This window comes from Rhinopithecus bieti, unplaced genomic scaffold (assembly GCF_001698545.2).
Source record: "Rhinopithecus bieti isolate Rb0 unplaced genomic scaffold, ASM169854v2 scaffold_11508, whole genome shotgun sequence".
Lineage (NCBI taxonomy): Eukaryota > Metazoa > Chordata > Mammalia > Primates > Cercopithecidae > Rhinopithecus > Rhinopithecus bieti.
Genome location: NW_016806932.1, coordinates 994,714 through 1,017,366, shown reverse-complemented (window position 1 = coordinate 1,017,366; position 22,653 = coordinate 994,714). Strand labels below are relative to the sequence as shown.

The following is a 22,653-nucleotide window of genomic DNA, read 5'->3' as shown; positions in this document are numbered from 1 at the left end:
ACCAGCAAATAGTATTTCCTCTTGGGAAGGTTCTTCTTTCCAGAAGGAAACTTGGTTAAATAAACTAACATGCTAGATATTTGTTTGTTCCCTTATGCAGGGTAACACAGTCCTACGCTTTTAATATTTTACTAACACTTCTCCCTAATCATCCACCAAATATTTACAGAGTACTTAATAGAAGGATGGCATATTTCTAGGAACTGTAGTGGGTACCAAGATGAGTAAGAGTCTCCACTTTTATGGAGTCTTAATTTAGAAGAGAAGATTAGATCAGTACATAGATCACTAGAATGTGAGGCAGATTATAATTAGCACTATAGGATCAGTATGACCAGAATGCTATGGATGATCAAAGTGGAACTGGGCCTCAAAGGCTGGAGGGTTGGAGATTCTGGGTGCAAAGGTTGGGGGTAGTATGAGGTGGTAGCTGTTTGGTTTTTCCTAAGCAAAAGAGATCATGAGGGGCAGCTTTATGATCTCTTCCTTCTCTGAAGTTGTGTGTTTCTGTGAAAAACACAAGAGTTGGGGCTGGGCACAGTGGCTCACGCCTGTAATCCTGCACTTTGGGAGGCCAAGGTGGGCAGATTGCCTGAGCTCAGGAGTTCAAGACCAGCCTGGCTAACATGGTGAAACCCCATCTCTACTGAAATACAAAAAAAAAAAAAAAAAAAAAAAGCTGGGTGTGATGGCACACATCTATAATCTCAGCTACTCAGGAGGCTGAGGCATGAGAATCACTTGTAGCCAGGAGGCCAAGATTGCACCATTGCACTCCAGCCTGGGTGACAGAGCGAGACTCTTGTCTCCAGAAAAACAAACAAACAAAAAAACAGAGTTGGAGATTACAGAGTATATTCAGAGAACTACAGACTCAGGAGGGTTCTACTTCCATTTATGGCAGAGTAGCTCCTATTTGATCAAATTACCTATTGATCACCTCTGCAAATTCTGGACAAAATCTGAAAAATAACTATCCAGAAGGCACTGCTTATCAAAAGCAGAGCACAGTCGACACTTGGAAGAAAGGATTGATACTGGTGAATTTCTCATTTTTATAGTTTTCTCCTGAGAGCAGATCACAGTTGGTCTTATATGGATGTCTAAAACTCAGTGGAAGTTTTAAAGTCTAAAACTCTGTTTTAAAGTTTTAGACAGAAGTCTAAAACTGTGTTTTTAGCTCGAAGAACCAGAGAAGAGCAAATCAGTGACCATAACAGCTGGAAAGTATAAGGAGAAATCTGGGAAAGGAGAGAACCACAGAGGAATAGCCTGAACTTTTTCCTATAAACTCTGCCCAAATCTTGGGCTGACCTATGAAATATACACACACAGCAAATGCTAAAACAACTGAACGGAGATTTTCGCTGCAATGCATCACAGAGGAGACAGAGTTTGGAGCTTGAGGCTAACCAAGTTAATTGCCTGCTAACATAGCAACAACAACAAAAAATCAATATACTAAAGAATCACAAGTCTCCACGACATACCATACCCAATATCCAGAATACGGTCCCAAATTACCATGCCCCTCATCAGGGTACATGGCTGGACAGAGTATGGACTGGATTTCAGCTCCTAATTGCCCCCTCGAGGAGAGGCACGAACCAGGTATTCTTGAGAGATTGCACGAAACAAGATAAATAGAAGAGAAATCAGAGGATTGGGCATGGAGGAGGTCAGGGATGAGGACAAGCCACCTAGGGCTCCAACGGTTTCAGTTTGGATGACCAGAGAAATGGCAGGACCCTTAACAGACAAACCAAAATGCTAGAGGTAGGAGAATGAGACTTAAAAACAGTTGGAAATTTAGGACTGAAGATAAAGATCTAGAGGTCATTTATAAAGGTGTGTTAGTTTGGAGCCTAAAGGAGTCAATGACATCATCTGAACTGACATATAAAAAGGAAGAGATGAGGATGTGGGTGGGGTTGAAAAGTATGTTTTCACTAGAATCAATGGAAGGAAACAGAGCCAGAGGACTAGTATAGTTTAATCAGAGGCACAAGAGAAGCTATGCAGATTCCTCACCATTTTACTGAAGACTTTTAAAACACAGAAGTAATGTACTAGGCTGGGCGCAGTGGCTCAGGCCTGTAATCCCAGCACTTTGGGAGGCCGAGATGGGTGGATCACAAGGTCAACAGATCGAGACCATCCTGGCCAACATGGTGAAACCACATCTCTACTAAAAATACAAAAATTAGCTGGGCGTGGTGGCGCATGCCTCTAGTTCCAGCTACTTGGGAGGCTGAAGCAGGAGAATGGCTTGAACCCAGGAGGCAGAGGTCGCAGTGAGCCGAAATCACGCCACTACAGCCTGGCGACAGAGCGAGACTTCATCTCAAAAACAAACAAACAAAAAACAGAAGTAATTTACTAGATCAGTAACATCTTAGGGTTTGGATGTTACTTTGTAGAAAGTCTTAATATAATAAACCACTGTCATAAGTTTATTAATAACCTAATCTTACTGCTTTTCAGCCTTAGCACATGTGAAAAACTGTAAGTTGTAAATTGCTATACACATTTACATGGGAATATAAAAGTCATCTTGCATACATGTTTGTATCGTCAATTTCTTTCCTGAACTTTCTGCATTGTCTCCCTATGAGGTCTTGTATAAATCCAAATAGTTACATAGTCACATCATCCAAACTGCAGCCTTTGCAATGCACTTACTCTCCCCCTTCACTGCTTTACTAAAGCCAAGGTTGCTTTTTCTTTCTCAGGTTACTTCTTTATGCCAAATTCCATTCAATTTCGTGTTCATGAAATAGATTTCTACTTCCCTACACTGGGCTATTTCCCTCTGTTGAAAACCCACCTTCTCTAAGAATATCTCTCTCTACTGACAGATGCTCAGTACATACTTGGTAACTAACAAAATCAAAAGAGGCACTGCTATTTATTATCTGAAGTTCTTACTGACATTTTATTTCCCTGATTCTCCTTTGCCTCCTGTTTAACTAAAAGCAGACAAAATAAGATTTAAACAGAAATATAATAATTTTAGCATGGATTTATAATTCCAAAAAGTATGTTTTATGTGTGTACAGATACACACAACCATATACACACAGAATTAAATTTTTTTGAAATCAGGGCAAAGGGAAAATAATGAATACTTAAGCTGAAAGACAAAGTTAATATACATAAATCCATGTCATAAACTTCTACGTAGTTAAAATCAAACAAGTCAACACTCAGCCTTCTATCAGCCAAAGAGGGGAAAAGATATTCAGTAAGTTAGAAGATAAAAACAAACCAGTTACTCAGAAGAAGTGATGATTTTTTGCTGGCACTTGGACCTTTCATAAATGGGCTTCTGAAAGATGCCAGGAGACATTTCCTCAGCACCGTTCCTGCTGCTGACATATGCTTGTATCTGACAGATTCTTATATCCAAGCTGGAAACATAATGACAAAGTAAAGTTTAATGAAACTGTGCTATAAGGGCAAAAAACATGCTTTACAGCTAAGCTTTTCTCTTTATTTATCTGGCTTGATCCAGAAAAATAGTTCTAAATGTTTAGAGATTGAATAGATGCATGTTGTTCTGGCCTTTCATGGATATTTTTATCTTTTAATAAAATGTGGGCAGCAGATAATTCAAGGTTGTCTTTCGGCAAGAAGATGAAGTGAATAATTCTATTGATCTTACTCATAGTTTGAAGGGCTTGGCCCTTTATTCCAGCAGCGCAGGGAGGTATTCAGTCTTGCCCTGATTCACTTTTTAATATCTTTTGAATATGAATTAGCATTTTTAACTGAGTATTTCCATCATTTGGAAAGCAGAAAAGTGGGAGGAAGAAAGCAACTCTTCAATATCCACTTCTTTTCCAGCTCTGATTAGGCTTTTCAAATATCCAAGCCTGAGAGAGTTCCGTTTCTTTCCAGTGGACTCTCACAAAGAAAGCAAAACAAACAAAACAACAGCAAAAGCAAAACAAAAGTAACAAAACCTCTGCATTTACAAGACTTTAACGTGTTCAGAAGTTACAGTTCTCAAATTTAAAATAACTTATTAGCTATTCTAAAGCCTTTTCTCCTTTTTCATTTTGGGATCCTAAATATCTCTTTTCATGCCACGTAGCTCTGATTTCCAAAGGAAAAAGTTAACATTGGTTCGCCTTTCATGTCACATGCACATGCAAGACCGGTGTCAGAGAGTCTAGAACCTGACCTTGCACTATGCAGCTCATCTTTCCCATTTCTTCTGGGTAGATCTCAAAGCCAGACAAATGTACAAGTCTTTCCTCCCACGGAGATGTAGCAAATACTGCCCTCTACCGAGGGTAAAATCAGGATGGCTTGATTATGTTAATGATTACGTACTGATTTCAATGATTATGGTAGAATAATGCTGGTACTAATTACTTCATCATTATTATATACTTTCTTATTAAAATCATTATATTCAGAAAGAGAATACAAAACCAGTGGAAACATATTTCAGCCTTGGCCACATTCACTTATTACGTTCTGTAGTCTGGACAATCAGGTATCACAGCACTGTGTCTGAGGCGTTCATGATAATGTTTAAATTTCCTTTTGTTTTGAACTAGCTAAGAAAATACCTTTTCCAGTGGGAAATTAGAAGGAGTTGTTACAGCGTTATTTTAATAAAGGAGCTTGTGAAATAATTCTAGCAACGGTTGGGCTATTTTTCTTCCCCTTGCCAGGTTTTTTTTTTTTTTTTTTTTTGTATCTACTGGATTGCTAATATTCAGAATAATTTCACAGGACTAGCTATTAGTGCAGTTACAACAAGTTTTTTCTTTGTTCTTTATGACTTTAAAGGGTGAATTGTACATATTTAACAGTAGAGGATCATGTTAAAGTAAATGCCTTTTAACAAAAAGCCAAAAGCTTCTTAAAATATTAAACTAACCAATCAAATAATTACACACACACACACACACACACACGCGCACAGAGAGAGAGAGAGAGAGAGAGAGAGAGAGACATTTGTAATGGCATGTTTTTAAAAAATGTTGTATTATCTACTGTGTTCCTGGATCTGGAGAGCGTGAGTTCATTTATTAGGCTAAATGCTCACTGTAATGTACTATCCAGCTCCCTTGTGCTGTTCCTGTTTTTCTAGAGTCGGATTTGCTTAGGATTGGCCCGAAACTAAACAAATTTTAGCAAGGAAACCATAAGAATCAAAACCTAGTTGTCCGAAGTGTTCCCACAGCATCTAATAAACTCCAAAGCTTAAACCTCTGGTTTCTTTAATTCAGAAACCTTAGATACTGTGAGAACTAGGAGGAGAGTCGAGCCAGGCTAAATCATCTGGTGGTGAAGATAGCTTCCAGAACATGGTGAGCCAAGGTGTGTGAAGGCCCGTTTTCTCCAGCCTCACAAACCAAAGCACCAGCCTTGTTCTTCACAGGCTCCCTCTGCCTTCTGACTGCCCCTCACACTACAGTTAAGCTGAAAACGTAAGCTGAATAAAGTACCTAGGCAAGATTTCCTAACTCTAGAAATATGGGGCGTCTTTCTGAGTGGGGGCTCTGAGCTACACTAGCTCATTTGCTGTTGTTAATTCTGTTGTATGGTCGAACCCAGTTTATCCCATTTCCAAAAGGAGCAACTTGACTTCTCCTAGATGTTAAATGTCTACCAAACAACAGATGCCAGGTAATTAGCAAGGTATAGTCTGGTTCATTCAATCCCAGGTGGTTAGTACAACTCATTCCACTAATTTTTACCATGTCGTGGATATGCTTTTGCAGTTGTTATGTATTGTCTTGGAGTTTTATTGATGCTTACATTTAGCGATGCTTATTAATAATGATGATAATGCTAATTAGGACAATTTCCTGCTTCATCTTCTTCTTCTTTTCTTTTCTTTTGTTTTTGAGACAGAGTCTCACTGTCACCCAGGCTGGAGTGCAGTGGCATGATCTCACCTCACTGCAACCTCTGCCCTTCAGGTTCAGGCGATTCTTGTGTGTCAGCCTCCCAAGTAGCTACAGGCCTGTGCCACCGTGCCTGGCTAATTTTTGTATTTTAGTAGAGATGGGGTTTCGTCATGTTGGCCAGGCCAGTCTCGAGCTTAAGCAATCAATCTGCCTGCCTCAGCCTCCCAAACTGCTGGGATTACAGGTGTGAGTCACCATACCCAGCCTCACATTTTCATTTTGGTTTTCCGTTTTTATGCCAATTGTTTCGATTCCCGCTCCCCCTGTTCCCCTGCCCCAATGAGTCCAGCATGGTGCTTTTCACATGGTAGATCTGATTTGATAGACCTGACTTGATGTGGCTTGTGTCTTGAGAAAATTGTCAGTTCCAGGATCCCCAGAATTAGACATCTCTAGAATTTGAATATCTCTTTATTACATACACAAAGCTGGTCAAGTAAATCACATTGATTTTTTTTGTTAAGTCATTGTTTCTACAAGCAAAATATGCACCCCCCCACCCTCCGCAAAAAAAACAAAACAAAACTGTATTAACCATTAAAAGGGGTTAGAGAATTTAACAATGATCTGGCAGATTTAGGTAGAACCAGCCTCCTGCCATTGAGACTGTGTAAATCAAATGACAAAACTTTCCCTCAGCACTCCAAAGAACACCCTGAGAAGTAGAATGTGTTAAGAATTGGTGATATTTTCTGGAATGGTGAGATATTTCCCAGCTGGGTGTTTGGACTTCATATGCATGAGATTTCTTATATTAAGGTGCCATATGAATCTTGGGAAATTATTTACTCTGCAAATACACATATTTCAGTGCTCTGCTTTTTTTTCTTTCTTTTCTTTTCTTTTTTTTTTTTTTTAGGCAGAGTCTTGCTCTGTCGCCCAGGCTAGAGTGCAGTGGTGCCCTCTCAGCTCACTGCAACCTCCACCTCCCAGGTTCCCGTGATTCTCCTGCCTCAGCCTCCCAAGTAGCTCGGATTACAGGTGGGCACCACCATGCCTAGCAAAAATTTTTTTGTATTTTTAGTAGAAATGGGGTTTCACCATGTTGACCAGGCTGGTCTCCAACTCCTGACCTCAAGTGATCCGCCCACCTCGGCCTCCCAAAGTGCTGGAATTACAAGTGTGAGCCACCATGCCCAGCCTTGTTTTTCTAATCTTCTATTATTTTGGAATCTGGCACATAAAAATAGTCTTAACATGAATTCATATGGTATTTTCAGTTTGTTTTGAAAAGGATACATTCACTCTAATTCCATTCAAGCATTTTTCTATTAAAAGGTACTTCTCTTTAAGATATGAAGTATTGTCATTGCCATGTAATTAAAGTAGGATACCACGCATGTTTGTTTAATGAAGAGCTATCAGCGTATTCCTACAAAGGGTTTACGAGGAGGAGTCTATACAGATAAAGATTAACTCTTAGGACCGTAAAATCTAGATAGAACTCGAAATCGTAATCGTCCTACTTCAGCTGAAATAATGGTAGCAGAGCAAGCATTAGTGAAGCGGAGAAAAAAGAAATTCAAGCTGACAGCTCATTTAGGTATACTGAAGTGAAGTGGATCATTGGAGGGCAGAAGGTGGTCTGATGGTAATGCTTGTGCATTTCACATTGGTGTGGCGTTGAGAACATTCCCACTTCTGGCACCAGGGTCAATACCAAAGCAGACAACTGGGGCATTTCACATATAGGAGAAAAAAAACAGCAAGGCAGCTCTTTATTTATTTATTTATTTTTGTTTGTTTGTTTTTTTGAGACGGAGTCTCGCTTTGTCGCCCAGGTTGGAGTGCAGTGGCCGGATCTCAGCTCACTGCAAGCTCCGCCTCCCGGGTTTACGCCATTCTCCTGCCTCAGCCTCCCAAGTAGCTGGGACTACAGGCGCCCACCACCTCGCCCGGCTAGTTTTTTTGTATTTTTTAGTAGAGACGGGGTTTCACCGTGTTAGCCAGGATGGTCTCGATCTCCTGACCTCGTGATCCGCCCGTCTTGGCCTCCCAAAGTGCTGGGATTACAGGCTTGAGCCACCGCGCCCAGCCCAAGCTCTTTATTTTTAAGTTTGTTAGAGAAACTGGGCTACATATAATCCAGCTGTATACTCTTGGTAATTAAGGAAAACACTTTGCAAACTCATTATAGATTTAAAGTTCTTTAAGTTTGCATCAGGTTTCCACAGAAACAGAGTTTGAAACAATAGTGGAGAATGCACAAACCATCGAATAAGTGGATTTTAATTGTTCCTGCAAAGAAAATTATTCAGATAACCAGCCACATCAAAGACTATTAAACTTTTTAATTGCTCAGGTGGAAAGATGGAGAATGTCATCATTATCTATCATAAGAAAATCAGCCTTAGATAATCCTACTTGAATTTTGAGCTAGAATAACATACTCAAGGATGCTACTAACTGAAGTGCCATTTAGTACTCAAAGTAATCGTATGCTTTAATTATTCATAGGGCACAATGCATGAATTCACAATACTAATTATGGTTTCAAAAAGTGTATTATGCTGTGGTTTAGTTACATAGGAGGATCAACTAATGCAAAACAAAAGTATAAATATTTGCAACTGCCATAGATATACTGTGCATGTAATTTAGTTGTATGTTAGTGTGGTCAAAGGAGTAGAGAAATGTCTTTTCCCTGTGTTTTGCAAAGTTCTTGTAGGATTTAATACAATGCTTCATATTTATTAAGCATTCGGTTAATTATAATTGATTTTGAAGACTTGGTGATAGTGTCTTTATTTATTCATTAATTATGAATTATGCAAAACTCTGTTGCCTAGTCTGTGCTAGGTGCTGGGGACACTGAGGTGAATAGGACTCCCTGTCTTGTACAATGACGTAAATGAGGGTGACAACGGCAAATTTAAATGGCGTTGTAGCTCCTCAAGGTCTTTAGTATATGCTTTGTGTTGCATATTTTACATCTTCATGATGTATTATAACATTTGGGAAGATGCAGGGGACAAAATAGCTGAAAAATAAAAACACACAGAGAATATACTTTGCAATTAATAAAGATCTTTAATGATGTTTTTCTACATCATTATTTTGGTTTTGCTCTTTTTTGTCATAATCATTTTGCTTCTTTCTCCTTTGGAAAATACTGACAAACCAAAAAAAAAGTGAAGATTATTAAACATACCTCTAAGTCTTTCACTCCGACCATTTAGAAATAACAACTAACATTTTAAATATATTTACTTATGCTATTTTCTGCATATATATTTTGGGCAAAACAAATATATAATTTTGCATTATGCTTTTTCACTTAGTTTTTTTTTAATCATGGCATGTTTCTATATCATAAAATATTTTTCATGGACACCATTATTTGTTGACAACATATTATTTATCAATGTGCCTTAATTTATTGAACCATTCTTCAGTTTTTAGATATTAAAGTCGCTTTTTGGTGACATACTTATACATAACCTTATGTATAACCTTTGGTTGAATTTCTGATCACTTTCTCCTGATTGATTTCTAGAAGTGAAATGACTAGTGTAAGTTTATAACTTTTTTTAGGGCTCTTACTACAACCCAACAAACTGTTTTCAGGAACAACTAAACTAATTTGCTCTTCCAGCAGCAATGGACGCTGCATTACATGTTTGCTGGCATCAAATTGCATAATTTATTTTTCATTGCCAAATTGCTATTTGAAAAATGATATAACATTCTTATTTCTTTGAAATAAGAATTTCTTTATTACTACTGAGCTTGACTATTTTTTTCATTTGTTTGTTAGCCTCTTTTACTTACTATATTCTTTGCTCCAGGAATTGTCTATTCAAATTCTATATTCATTTTTTTTATGTTGGAATGCTGTTACAATTTTAGTTTTATTGTAGTCAATCTTTGTCTCACTTAATTCCTTTTTCATATCAATTTGCTGTCTCCCTGCAGTTCTCTGCTTGTATTTGATTGGGTCCATGTCTTCTTGAATTCTAAAACGATACCACAAAATTTTCCAACTTTTTCCTTCTAGTTCTTGTATACAGTAAATCATAAGTTTTATTTCTAGAAATAAGTTTCATATATACCAGAAAATTCCAAAATTGATTATAAAATAAAATAAATGGTGATATATATGTTTAAATATACTTATCAATTATGCAAAACTAATTCTTAACTATAAAAGCTGGATCATATTTTTCTAGAGTGGCTGGACTTGCTAATGACTTAAAATAAAAGCTTTCACTAGTAAATCTCTGATAGTGTTTTCATTAGCTCTTGCTGTATAGTAAATCACCCCAAAATTCAGTGACATAAACTGAGTAACAATAAGCATCTGTTATTACCCTCTAGTCTATAGGCTATGGGGGAGTTCTTTGGATCTCTGTTGGGTTCGTGTGTGCGTCTGCAGTCAGTTTGCTGCTCTGGGCTAGGCTCTTCTCATCTGTGTGGGGCTGGCTGGCTGTATGCTAGCCTAGGATGCTCTCTTGGCTTTGGCAATTTTTGGCAAAATTTGGCAATTTTGGCAATCTTCTTGTGTTCTCTCCTCCTCCAGCAGGCTAGCCAAGGTATTGCAAAAGAGTGAACAGAAGCATACAAAGCCTCTTGAGACCTAAGTTCAGAACTTGAAAGCTGTGACTTTTGCTTCATTCTGTTGGCCATGGTAAAGAGTTGAGCCATGGTAAAGAATAGACTCCATGTCTCAATGCAAGAGCTAGAAAGTTGCAATCCAAAGGATATGGACAAGGAGGCAAGAACAATTGCAGCCATTACTATAATCAGATGACCCCCCGCCCCACATAGGCCTTCTTCAATTCTCCAATGGATTTTAAATTATTGTAATTTAGTTCTAGAGAAGTTTTTAGTTAATCCAAGTAAACATCTCTAAATAACCCAAACATTTTAAAATAATGAATGCTTGGGAACAGAAGGCAACATTTGTATTTAAATCAGTATTGGTCACATTGATCAAGATGTCACACATCAAAAGTGATGTCCTTTGTGGGATACACAGCGTTGTATAAGATGATTTGGCAGCATTGATATGTAGTTTAGTGAAAACATTCATTATATTTCTGTATATTATATGATGATAAGAAAAATAAACTTACAAATATATTTTGAAATATATCGGCCGGGCACGGTGGTTCATGCCTGTAATCCCAGCACTTTGGGAGGCCGAGGCAGGCAGATCACCTGAAATCAGGAGTTCAAGACCAGCCTGACCAACATGGTGAAACCCTGTCTCTACTAAAAATAGAAAAATTAGCCAGACGTGTGGCATACACCTGTAATCCCAGCTACTTGGAAGGCTGAGGCAGGAGAATCACTTGAACCCAGGAGGCAGAGACTGCAGTGAGCCAAGATTGTGCCAATGCACTCCAGCCTGGGTGACAGAGTAAGACTCTGTTTCAAAAAAAAGAGAAATATATGAAATATTGCATTTGAATAAAACTATCAAAATGTTTTCAAATTTGTAATGAGAAACTTCCCTGCATAAACATAACCTTTTTTTTTTTCTTGAGACAAGTTATTGCTCTGTCGCCCAGGCTGGAGTACAGTGGCGCCATCTTGGTTCACTGCAACCTCTGCCTCCTGGGTTCAAGCCCTCCTCTCACCTCAGCCTCCCAGGTAGCTGGGACTACAGGCACATGCCACTACACGTGGCTAATTTTTGTATTATTTGTAGAGATGAGGTTTTCCTATGTTACCCGGGCTGGTGTCAAACTCCTGAGTTCAAGAAATCCACCAACCTCAGCCTCCCAAATTGTTGGGATTACAGGTATGAGCCACCATACCCAGCCCATAAACATAACTTTTTAAAAGTCAGTTTTGATACTTGAAATGGGATAAATGCAATTCCTGATTAAGACTTTTTAAATGATAATCCAGGCCAGGCATGGTTGTGCATGCCTGTAATCCCAGTCCTTTGGGAGGCCAAAGTGTTTGGGATTGCTTGAGCCTAGGATTTTGAGACCAGCCTTGGCAGCATAGCAAGACCTCATCTCTACCAAAAAAAAAATTAGCTGGGCTCCATTAGTAGGTGGAGTGCACCTGTAGTTCCAGCTACTCGGAGGCTAAGGTGGGAAGATCACTTTAGTCCAGGAGGTCAAGGCTGCAGTGAGCTGAGATCATACCACTGTACTTACTCCAGTCTGGGCAAAAGAGTAGAATCAGTCCTCCCCACCCCACCCAGAAAAAATCTGAAGAAAATTTGAAGAGGAATTTTTTAAAAAAATAATAGATTCAGGGGTATATGCACAGGTTTGTCACATGAGTGTATTGTATAATGCTGGAATTTGGGCTGCTAGGGTGCTTGTCATCTGAATAGTGAACATAGTGACCAATAGGTAATTTTTCCAACCCTTGCCTCCTCTCTTGCTCGTGCTTTTGGGGTTCCCAGTGTCTGTTTTTTCCATCTTTATGTCCATGTGTACCCATTGTTTAGCTCTCATTTACAAGTGAGAGCATGCAGTATTTGATTTTCTGTTTCTTTGTTAATTTGCTTAGGATAATGGCCTCCAGCTGCATCCATGTTGCTGCAAAGAACATGATTTCATTCTTTTTATGGCTGTATAGTATTCCATGGTATGTGTGTGTGTGTACATATGTGTGTGTGTACACACACACACCTTTTCTTTATCCAGTCCACCATTGATGGACACTTAGATTGCTTCCATACCTTTGTTGTTGTGAATAGTGCTGTTATAAACATGAATGCAGATGTCTTTTTGATAAACATGAGTGCAGGTGTCTTTTTTTGCACTATCCTTTGGGCAGATACCCAGTAGTGGGATTGCTGGGTTGAATGGTAGTTCTATTTTTAGTTCTTTGAGAAATCTCCATACTGTTTTCCATGGGGGTTGAACTAATTTGTGTTCCCACCAACAATGTATAAGCATTCCCTTTTCTCCACATTCCTCACCAACATCTGCTATTTTTTGGCTTTTTAGTAATAGTCATTCTGACTTTTGTGAGATGGTAGCTCATTGTGGTTTTAATTTGCATTTCTCTCATGATTAATGATGTTGGGCATTTTTTCCTATCTTTGTTGACCACTTGTATTTCTTGTTTCAAGAGGTGTCTGTTCATGTTTTTTGCCCACTTTGAAGAGAATTTTTTTTTTTTTTTTTTTTTTTGAGACAGAGTCTTGCTCTGTCGCCCAGGCTGGAGTGTGATGGCATGATCTCTGCTCACTGCAACCTCCACCTCCTGGGTTCAAGCGATTCTCCTGCCTCAGCCTCCCAAGTAGCTGAAATTACAGGCACACACCACCACGCCCGGCTAGTTTTTTGTATTTTTAGTAGACGGGGTTTCACCATGTTGGCCAGGCTGGTCTCAAACTCCTGACCCCGTGATCTGCCTGCCTCGGCCTCCCAAAGTGCTGGGATTACAGACGTGAGCTACTGCGCCCGGCCGAAGAGAAATTTTTGATAGTTATTATCTGCATGAACAAGAATCCTCATTCATACAAGGAAACATTAAGAAGTTTTGCATTTTCAGTAATGGTCGACTCTCTGTAATTTGCACCACCTTTTTTGTTAGGGCAATGAAGAAAGCTAGATGAAATTAGTAGTGGGATAGGCTAACTGCTACAACAAATAACCCCCAAATTAGAGGGTTAATAAATAAGCATGTATTTCTTGAACATATTACCATCCAATGCAGGCTGACAAGGAAATGTAGCTCCATGCAGTCCTTCATGGACCCAGACTTCATCTCTCCTTTAAGTCCTTAGAGTCCTCTCTCTTCAGCCACAGATAAGGAAAAGAAGGAAGATTCTGTGTAGAATGTTTTTGTGGGCTAGACCTTGAAGTGATCATATTACTGTCTCTCTCATTCCCTGGTCTGAACTTGATTACACAGCCACACTTAAATCCAAGGGAGGCTGGGCATTAATACAGACATACCTTGGAGATATTGCTGCTTGGTTCCAGACCACTGGAACCAATGAGTTGCAGGAATTTTTTGGTTTTCCAGTACATGTAAAAGTTATGTTTATAGTCTATTAAGTGTGCAATAGCATTATGTCAAAAAAATACATACCTTAATTTAAAAATGCTTTATTACTAAAAAATACTAACTATCATTTGAGCCTTCAGTTAGCTGTAATGTTTTTTACTGGTATAGGCTTTTCTTGCCTCAATGTTTTGTTTTGTTTCTTTTTACCCAGACAGAGTCTCACTGTGTCGCCCAGGCTGGAGTGCAATGGCACGATCTCGGCTCACTGCAACCTCTGCCTCCCAGGTTCAAGCGATTCTCTTGCCTTAGCCTCCTGAGTAGCTGAGATTACAGATGCAGCCACCATGCCCGGTTTTGCTTTGTTTTGATTTTGTTTGTTTGTTTTTTGAGATGGAGTTTTGCTCTTGTTGCCCAGGCTGGAGTGCAATGGCGCAATCTTGGCTCACCACAACCTCTGCCTCCTGGGTTTAAGTGATTCTTCTGCCTCAGCTTCCTGAGTAGCTGGGATTACAGACATGTGCCACCACACCTGGCTAATTTTGTATTTTTAGTAGAGACGGGGTTTCTCCCTGTTGATCAGGCTGGTCTCGAACTCCCTACCTCAGGTGATCCACTCACCTCGGCCTCCCAAAGTGCTGGGATTACAGGCATGAGCCACCGTGCCTGGCCTGGTTTTGTATATTTAGTAGAGACAGGGTTTCCCCATGTTGGCCAGGCTGGTCTCAAACTCCTGACCTCAAGTGATCCGCCTGCCTTGGCCTCCCAAAGTGCTGGGATTATAGGCGTGAACCACCATGCCCAACCTCTTGCCTCAATGTTGATGACTGTTGACTGATCACAGTGGTGATTGCTGAAGGTTAGGATGACTGTGACAATTTCTTAAAATAAGACAATGAACTTTGCTGTACCATGGACTCTTCCTTTTACAAAAGATTTCTTTGTAGCAAGTGATGCTGTTTGATAGCATCTACTCACAGCAGAACTTCTTTTGAAATTGGAGTCACTCCTCTCAACCCCTGCCACTGCTTTAACAACTAAGTTTATGTAATAGTCTAAATCCTTTGTTATCATTTCAACAGTGTTCACACCATCTTCATCAGGAGTAGATTCCATCTCAAGAAACCACTTTCTTTGTCATCCATAAGAAGCAACTCTTTATCAGTTCAAGTTTGATCACGAGATTGCAGCAATTCAGCCATATCTTCAGGCTCCACTTCTAATTCTAGTTCTCTCGCTATTTCCACCACATCTGCAGTTACTTCCTCTTAAACGTCTCCAAGTCATCCATGAGGCTTGGAGTCCTCTTCTTCCAAACTCCTGTTCATGTTGATATTTTGGCCTCCTCCCCATGAAGCACTAATGTTCTTCATGGTGTGTAGAATGATGAATCCTTTCCAGAAAGTTTTCAATTAACTTAGCCCAGATCCATCAAAGGAATCACTATATGTGGCAGCTATGGCCTTCCAAAATGTATTTCTTAAATAATTAGACTTGAAAGTCAAAATTACTTCTTAATCCATCGGCTGCAGAATGGATGTTGTGTTAACAGTCATGAAAACAACATCCATCTCTTTGTACAGTTCCACCAGAGCTCTTGGGTGACCAAGTGCATTGCCAATGAGCAGTAATCTTTTGAAATAAATCTTTTTTTTCTGAGCAGTAGCTCTTAAAGGGGGCTTAAAATACATAGTAAACCATGCTATAAAAAGACGTGCTATCATCCAGGCTTTGTTGTTCCATTTTTAGGGCACAGGCAGAGTGGATTTAACATCATTCTTAAGGGCTCTAGGATTTTCAAAATGGTAAATGAGCATTGGCTTCAACTTAAAGTCACCAGCTGCATTAGCCCCTAGCAAGAGAGTCAGTCTATCCTTTTGAAGCTTTGAAGCCGGACATTGACTTCCCTCTAGCTATGTCACAGAGGGCATCTTCTGATTCATCTGCGTTGAAAATCTGTTGTTTAGTGTAGCCACCTTCATGAATGATCTTAACTAGATCTTGCTGCAGCTTCTACATCAGCACTTGCTATTTCACCATGAACTTTTGTTATCGAGATGGCTTCTTTCCTTAAACCTCATGAACCGAACTCTGCTAGTTTCCGATTTTTCTTCTGCACCTTCCTCACCTCTCTCAATCTTCGTGTAATTGAGGAGGGTCAAGGCCTTGCTCTGTGTTAGGCTTTGGCTTAAGGAAGCATTGTGGCTGGTCTGATCTTCTATCTAGACCACTCAGACTTTCCCCAAATCAACAATAATGCTTTTTTACTTTCTTATCATTTGTGTGTTCACTGGAGTAGCACTTTTTATTTCCTTCAAGAAATTTTCCTTTTCATTCACAACTTGGCTAACTGGCTCAAGAGGCCTAGCTTCTCTCTTGACTTTTGACATGCTTTCCCCACTAAGCATAATCATTTCTAGCTTTAGCTTTTATATGAGAGATGTACGACTCTTCCTTTCACTTGAGCACAGAGGCCACTGTAGTGTTATTAATTGACCTAATTTTAATATTGTTGTATCTCAGGGAATAGGAAAGCCTGAGGAGAGGAAGAAAGATAGGGGAACAGCCAGTGGTGGAGCAGTCAGAACACACAAAATGCATCAGTTAAGTCCACCATCTTATAAGGGTGTGGTTCGTGGCACCCCAAAGCAATTACAACAGTAACATGGAAGATCACTGATCCCAGATCACCATACCAGATATAATAATAATGAAAAAGTGTGACATATTGTGACAGTTACCAAAATGTGACACAGAGACATGAAGTGAGCACATGCTGTTGGAAAAACGTCACCAACAAACTTGCTTGATGCAGAGTTGCCACAAATCTTCAATTTGTAAACAAAACAAAAGTATCTTCAGAATTTATGCAGTAAAATGAAGCACAATAAAATGAAGGGTGCCCATAGTCTATCTGTGTGCCCAGAAAGAAGAGAAAAACATGGATATTGGTATGTACTAAGCAATCTTGTTTTCAAAATGAGGTGAGCTGAGCTTACTTTTGGCAGCCTTATTTTGTTAGTGGGACAAAAGTCAGAGACTAGGGCCATCCATGGATGGGAACCTATTTAACTGCCTGTCTCCCCAACTTTGGATAAAGTCCTGAGTGGATTTCATCCTGAAGTCCTGAAGGACTGCACCTAGGAATTAGTGTAAAGCAGAAATAAGCCAGATAAATAAGCCTCTCATGGGCTTCAGCCAGATTTTCAGCTGAATACTTAGAAAATCTCAAGCCCTGAGCTTGGATTTTTTTTTTTTTTTTTTTTTTTTTTTTTTTTTTTTGAGATGGAGTCTCATTGTGTCACCCAGGCTGGAGTGCAATGGCACGATCTCAGCTCCCTGCAACCTCCACCCCCTGGGTTCAGGCAATTTTCCTGCCTCAGCCTCCTGAGTAGCTGGGATTGCAGGCGCCTGCCACCATGCTCAGCTAATTTTTGTATTCTTAGTAGAGATGGGGTTTCACCATCTTGGCCAGGCTGATCTTGAACTCTTGACCCTGTGATCCACCCGCCTCAGCCTCCCAAAGTGCTGGGATTACAGGCGTGAGCCACTGTGCCTGGCCAGATTTTTTTCTATATGTATTTTTTTTCAATGGTGAAATCCAGGATGCACAAAGATAACCAGGCATATGAGGAGACAAGACACTGTGAATGAGAACAAACAAAAACAACAGACAATAAAATTAGGAACTCCAGATATTTGAATTATGAGTCCATATTTTAAACAACTAGACGTACATATTCAAAGAGCTTTTTCTTTAAAAAAAATGGACTTGAAGCTATGCATCAGAAGAGATCTAGAGATAACAAAAGAGACATCTCAACCTTGAAAACAATCAGTGGAAATTCTAGAGCTACCAAATGCAGTAACCAAAATTAAGGGCTCAAGGGATGAGCTTAAGAGCAGATTAAACACAGCTAAGGAGAAGCACAGTGGATCAGAAAAACTATCCAAAATGAATCATGGAGAAGTAATAAAGAAATATACAAAATAAAGGATAAAAGGAGAGTATGACATTTAACCTAGATTTGTTTAAAGTATCAGAAGGAGAAAAGAAAGGGAATGGAGCAGAGGCAATATACATAGGTAGATGTACTTGATATTGTCTGACATTTATGGAGAAAAATACTGACAACACACTAGTCATCATCGCTACATGGGAAAAAATGCTAAAATTAAGACATGCTATAAATGGGAGCATATTGACCTGGGCTGTGTCATGGATTTTGACTGGTTTACTTTAAAGTACAGTCACCCCTCTGTATCCATGGGTAATTGGTTCCAGGACCTTCCACAGACACCAAATCTGCAGATCCTGAAGTCCCTGATATAAAATGGAGTAGTATTTGCATATAACCCATGCACATCCTCCCGTATTTTTTGTTTGTTTGTTTCTAAGACAAGGTCTCAGACGACCGGGCTCAAGTGCAATGGTGGTGATCTCAGTTCACTGCAAACTCAGACTCCCAGGCTCAAGCGATCCTCCCACCTCAGCCTCCTGAGTAGCTGTAACCACGGGCACATACCATCACACCTGGCTAACTTTGTGTATCTTTTGTAGAGATGGGGTTTCACTATGTTGCCCAAACTGGTCTCCAACTCCTGAGTTCAAGTGATCTACCCACCTCAGCTTCCCAAAGTGTTGGGATTACAGGCGTGAGCCACTGGGCCTGGCTTCCTCTGCTATACTTTAATTATCTCCAGATTATTTATAATACCTAGTGCAATGTAAATGCTGTGTAAATAGTTGTTATAATGTATTGCTTGTTAATATTTGTGTTGGTTTTTATGTTTTTTTTTTTCAAATATTTTGATCGGCAGTTGGTTGGTTCTGCAGGTGTGGAACCCACAGATATGGAGAGCCAACTGAATTGTTTTTCTTGTTTATCTTTCCTATTTATTATTCTCTTTTTTATTTTTTACTTTTTTGAACTTTTCTTTTTAGAAATATGCTTACCCATGAATTTATGAAAACCAAAAAATGTCATTATTTTAAATTAGTCCTATTCTTATTGGACCTGATTTTTTTTTGAGGGCGGGAGGGAAACTTCCTTCTTTGATTAATACATTTCATTCTTCTTTCTCATGTTTTTAAAGAAAAAAGTAATATTACTATCTCTTCATGGCCTAAATTGAGAGAGATCTCTTTGGCAACAAATAACCTCTCCTTGTTTGAATGACTTTTTTTTACTGTAGTAAAATACTATATAACATAAAATTAACCATTGTAAGTAATTCTAAGTGTACAGTTCAGAGGCATTAAGTATATTCATATCGTTGTACAGTGATCAACACTGTCTACCTCTAGAACTTTTTCCTCATCCTAAACTGAATGTATTAAACAACAATTCCACATTCGCCCAATGACGATTGTCTTGAAAGGAGACAGATAACTCTGTTGAGCTTTGTTTTCTTTATGTGAATGAGCATGTAATTGTTTTAGGAATATGAGGGGAAGGAATAGTTGCTAATATAATGGCAAATGCAGAACCTACTGCCAAAGGTATATAATTTGTAAAATAGCTGAATGGGCAAAATTCTGATTTTCAGTTGCCCTAGGCACTTCAGTGCACTTCTGATAATGATTTTCCTTGGGCATGTAGCTATTCTGATAGAAATCACATCCATGCATAAAGAGTGAGCTTAATTATACATAACTACATACCTAATATGAGGTTTTACATTTTTTTTACATATACTTTCTGGTTTACAAAAGATGAGACACTAAATCCTAACTGATCTCAAAAAAGGTAGTGTACCTTCAGAGCATGAGAGTCTTAATGTATGAGTTTTCATTTTTACAAAAAGACACTATATTTTGCCCTCCCCTCTCTCCCTTTCGGGGATTATTTTCACTATTTGGTGATTCCACAGTCTCATCTGGTGCCTGCTGTGACTCCCAAGACAGACAAGTGCACAAAGGCTGATTTAGGGTCTTGGATTCCTCTTAAGAATGACATACTCAATTCATTTGTACTGACCCCAATCATTTGAGCTCAAAATAATAAAAATAAAAGTCATTAAGATGGTTTGAATACTAATGTATGCTCCAGGCACTGTGCTAAATGCTTTGCATGTATTACTTTATTTAATCCTCACAATTCTGTCAGATAGGAATCAAATCCCCATTTTACAAATGAGAAAACTAAGGAACAGGAAGATGATATAACTTGCCAGTGGCACCCAGTTGATAAGTAGCAACTAAGGAGTCAGATCCAGGCCTTCCAGAGCCCTCACTCCCAGCTTCTCTATTAACATGTGCTCCTGGTCTATATTGGGCTCAATAGCAGGATTCTCTTGGAAGAGAAGCAAGTTTAAACCAACCCCACCCCACTCCCAGAAAAACCCACAGCACACTGGAACCCTCCATGGCTGAGGTGAGTGGCTTGTCTCAGCTAAGGCCAGGCACAGGGTCTGGAGGTAGAGGCTCTCCAGCCAGGGAAGGAAAATGGGAAGGGCGGAGGTTGCCTCCTCCTGGCCACCATTTGTTATCTGATTGGTGAGAAGAGATGGGAGGAAAGGGCATGGTCAGCACGTTTCCAAAGGACTCGGGTCGTTCTTGGTGCTCTTTGTCTCTGGTTTTGTGCCCATTGCCTAGGTCCCATAATTGCTGTATCCTTCTTAGAACTGCTCTCTATGTAGGGAACCACTTCTCCAGAACCTAACTCTCTGGATTTACTTGTACCTCCCACTTGTACCTCCCCACACCTCCATGCAAATTCTTCTTTCCTGAGCATAACTGATTTCAGCTGGTTGGTAGGACAGTGGTAGGCTTACGTGAATGGACAAGGGTGAGAATGACTCTCCTCCTCCTCACGGTTTCCTAATTCTCCCAGGAATATCACCTTATCAACATTTCTGAAAAAAGTTTCATGCAAAGGACTTCCCAAATGAGATAGACATTTCTGGACAGGGAGGAGTAATGATGGATTCTGCCAGAAACTGAGGAGGTTCAGCCACCTGTGTCCTAGAGGTCGGTCAGGGTGACCCAGAAGCTTCCAGAGGAACTTCAGAGCAGCTCCTGGGCCACTCAGTCTCTGCCTTCTCCCGACTCCAGCAGGGCCAGAAACACTCTCCTGACATTTGCTTATGGTTTGCTGCTCACAGAGTACAGTCATCCACAGGCAGCTTAAAATGAGCAGAGGTAACATTTCCTGGGAGTGTTCCTAACCCCAAATAATGTGTTTGCAGATCATGTTCCTAATGTTCAGGAGTTAAATTCATGTTTCAGAAACAAGTGCTTTACATCTGTAGGTGGCACTTTTATGAATAATATTGTGGACCTTGAGTCCCAAATTCTCCTCGTGTCGAGAGGCAGTGCACTGCCTCCAGTTATTCTGGAGCTCTCATCTGCTCCTGCTCATTTAAGCCCTTCAGTATTTCCTACAGAGGTTAGCAGTGTTACACTTGAATAATTGTACCTTAAATTAAACTAAAAATAATTTCTGATGATTTTCATACTGACGCACAGTCTTTATTTCAAAATGGCGGTATAATCTTCAGCATGCCGTTATCAAATAGCTCCATTGACCAATACTGGCAGTTTGCAGTTGAGTCACAGGAAAGATTTATTAGGACGTGTTTAAAGTGATATCATAGAAATAAAAATATGGACAGAGACCTAAAGACTACCAGCTAAGGCTGTGGCTAGAGATATTCTTTAACTCCCCACCACACTCTTGTCTTCTCTCTTACCCCTTTTTTACATCACTATTAAGGCAACACAGTGTACATTGTCTGTGTCCTTAGCCTACTCTGAAAACACTGCCCCATTTGGTCAAGTTACCCAAAGCTACCACCTAGATCACACCGTGACAAGAAAGAGGTGTTTTCACACTAAACCAATCCAAAGGCAACCAGAATTGATTTATTTTTTAATTTTCTTTATTTCATTTTAATCATAGCCACTTGGAGCCAGTGACTATTTGGAACTATCAAAGAGTTTTGATACAATATTTTTACGAAACATTCCGCAATTTACTTTGGCAAACAGGACTCAAGGTCGAAGATTCATAACTCTCATCGATAACTTTTATGATCTCAAGGTAAGGATGTAGCACATTTTCTTAAAACTAAACAGTTTGTATTGTGGAGCCAGATTGCCTGGGCTGGAATCCTGACTTAATGTACTTCTATCACTTACTTCACCTCTTTGTGCCTCCATTCCTTCATGTGTGAATTGGGGATGATAATATTATTTACTTCTGAGGGTTGTTGCGATGACTAAAAAGGCAAATCCATGTAAAGCATTTAAAACATTTGGCACAAGCTGAATGCTATGTAAGCACTATGAGTAAAGCAGCAGTAGTACTATAGCAAAACTCCCATCACAAGACGCTCTGCTGTGTGAATGAATGATTACATCATTCTACCAAACAGCTTATATGCTTCATCTATCACATTCTGAAACACAATGTCTTGCATAGACTGAATGCTCAATAAGTATTTGTTGCATGAATAAATGATTGCACTGATAGAATAATGCATGAGCAAGCCAGGTGTGATGGCTCATGCCTATCATCCCAGCACTTTGGGAGGCCAAGGGAGGATCGCTTGAGGCCAGGAGTTCAAGACCAGCCTGGACAGCATAGCAAAATCCTAGCTCTACAAAAAATAAGAAAATTAGCTGGGTGTGGCGGTGTGGGCCTGTCATCCTGCCTAGTTGGGAGGCTGAGGTGGGAGGATTGCTTAAGCCCAGGAGTTCAAGGTTACAGTAGTGAGTCATGGTCATGCCACTGCACTCCAGCCTTCCAGCCTGGGTGACAGAGTGAGGCCCTATCTCTCAAAAAAAAAAAAAAAA

General features: G+C 39.7%; 1 protein-coding gene across 1 annotated transcript in view; it reads left to right on the top strand.

Annotated features, from left to right (window-relative positions):
• AFG1L (AFG1 like ATPase) overlaps positions 1 to 22,653 on the top strand; it is a 223,618-nt gene that overhangs the window by 191,112 nt on the left and 9,853 nt on the right. The window contains 1 exon segment of the mRNA XM_017878746.1: positions 21,758 to 21,898. Within this exon segment, the coding sequence (XP_017734235.1) occupies positions 21,758 to 21,898 (141 nt within the window).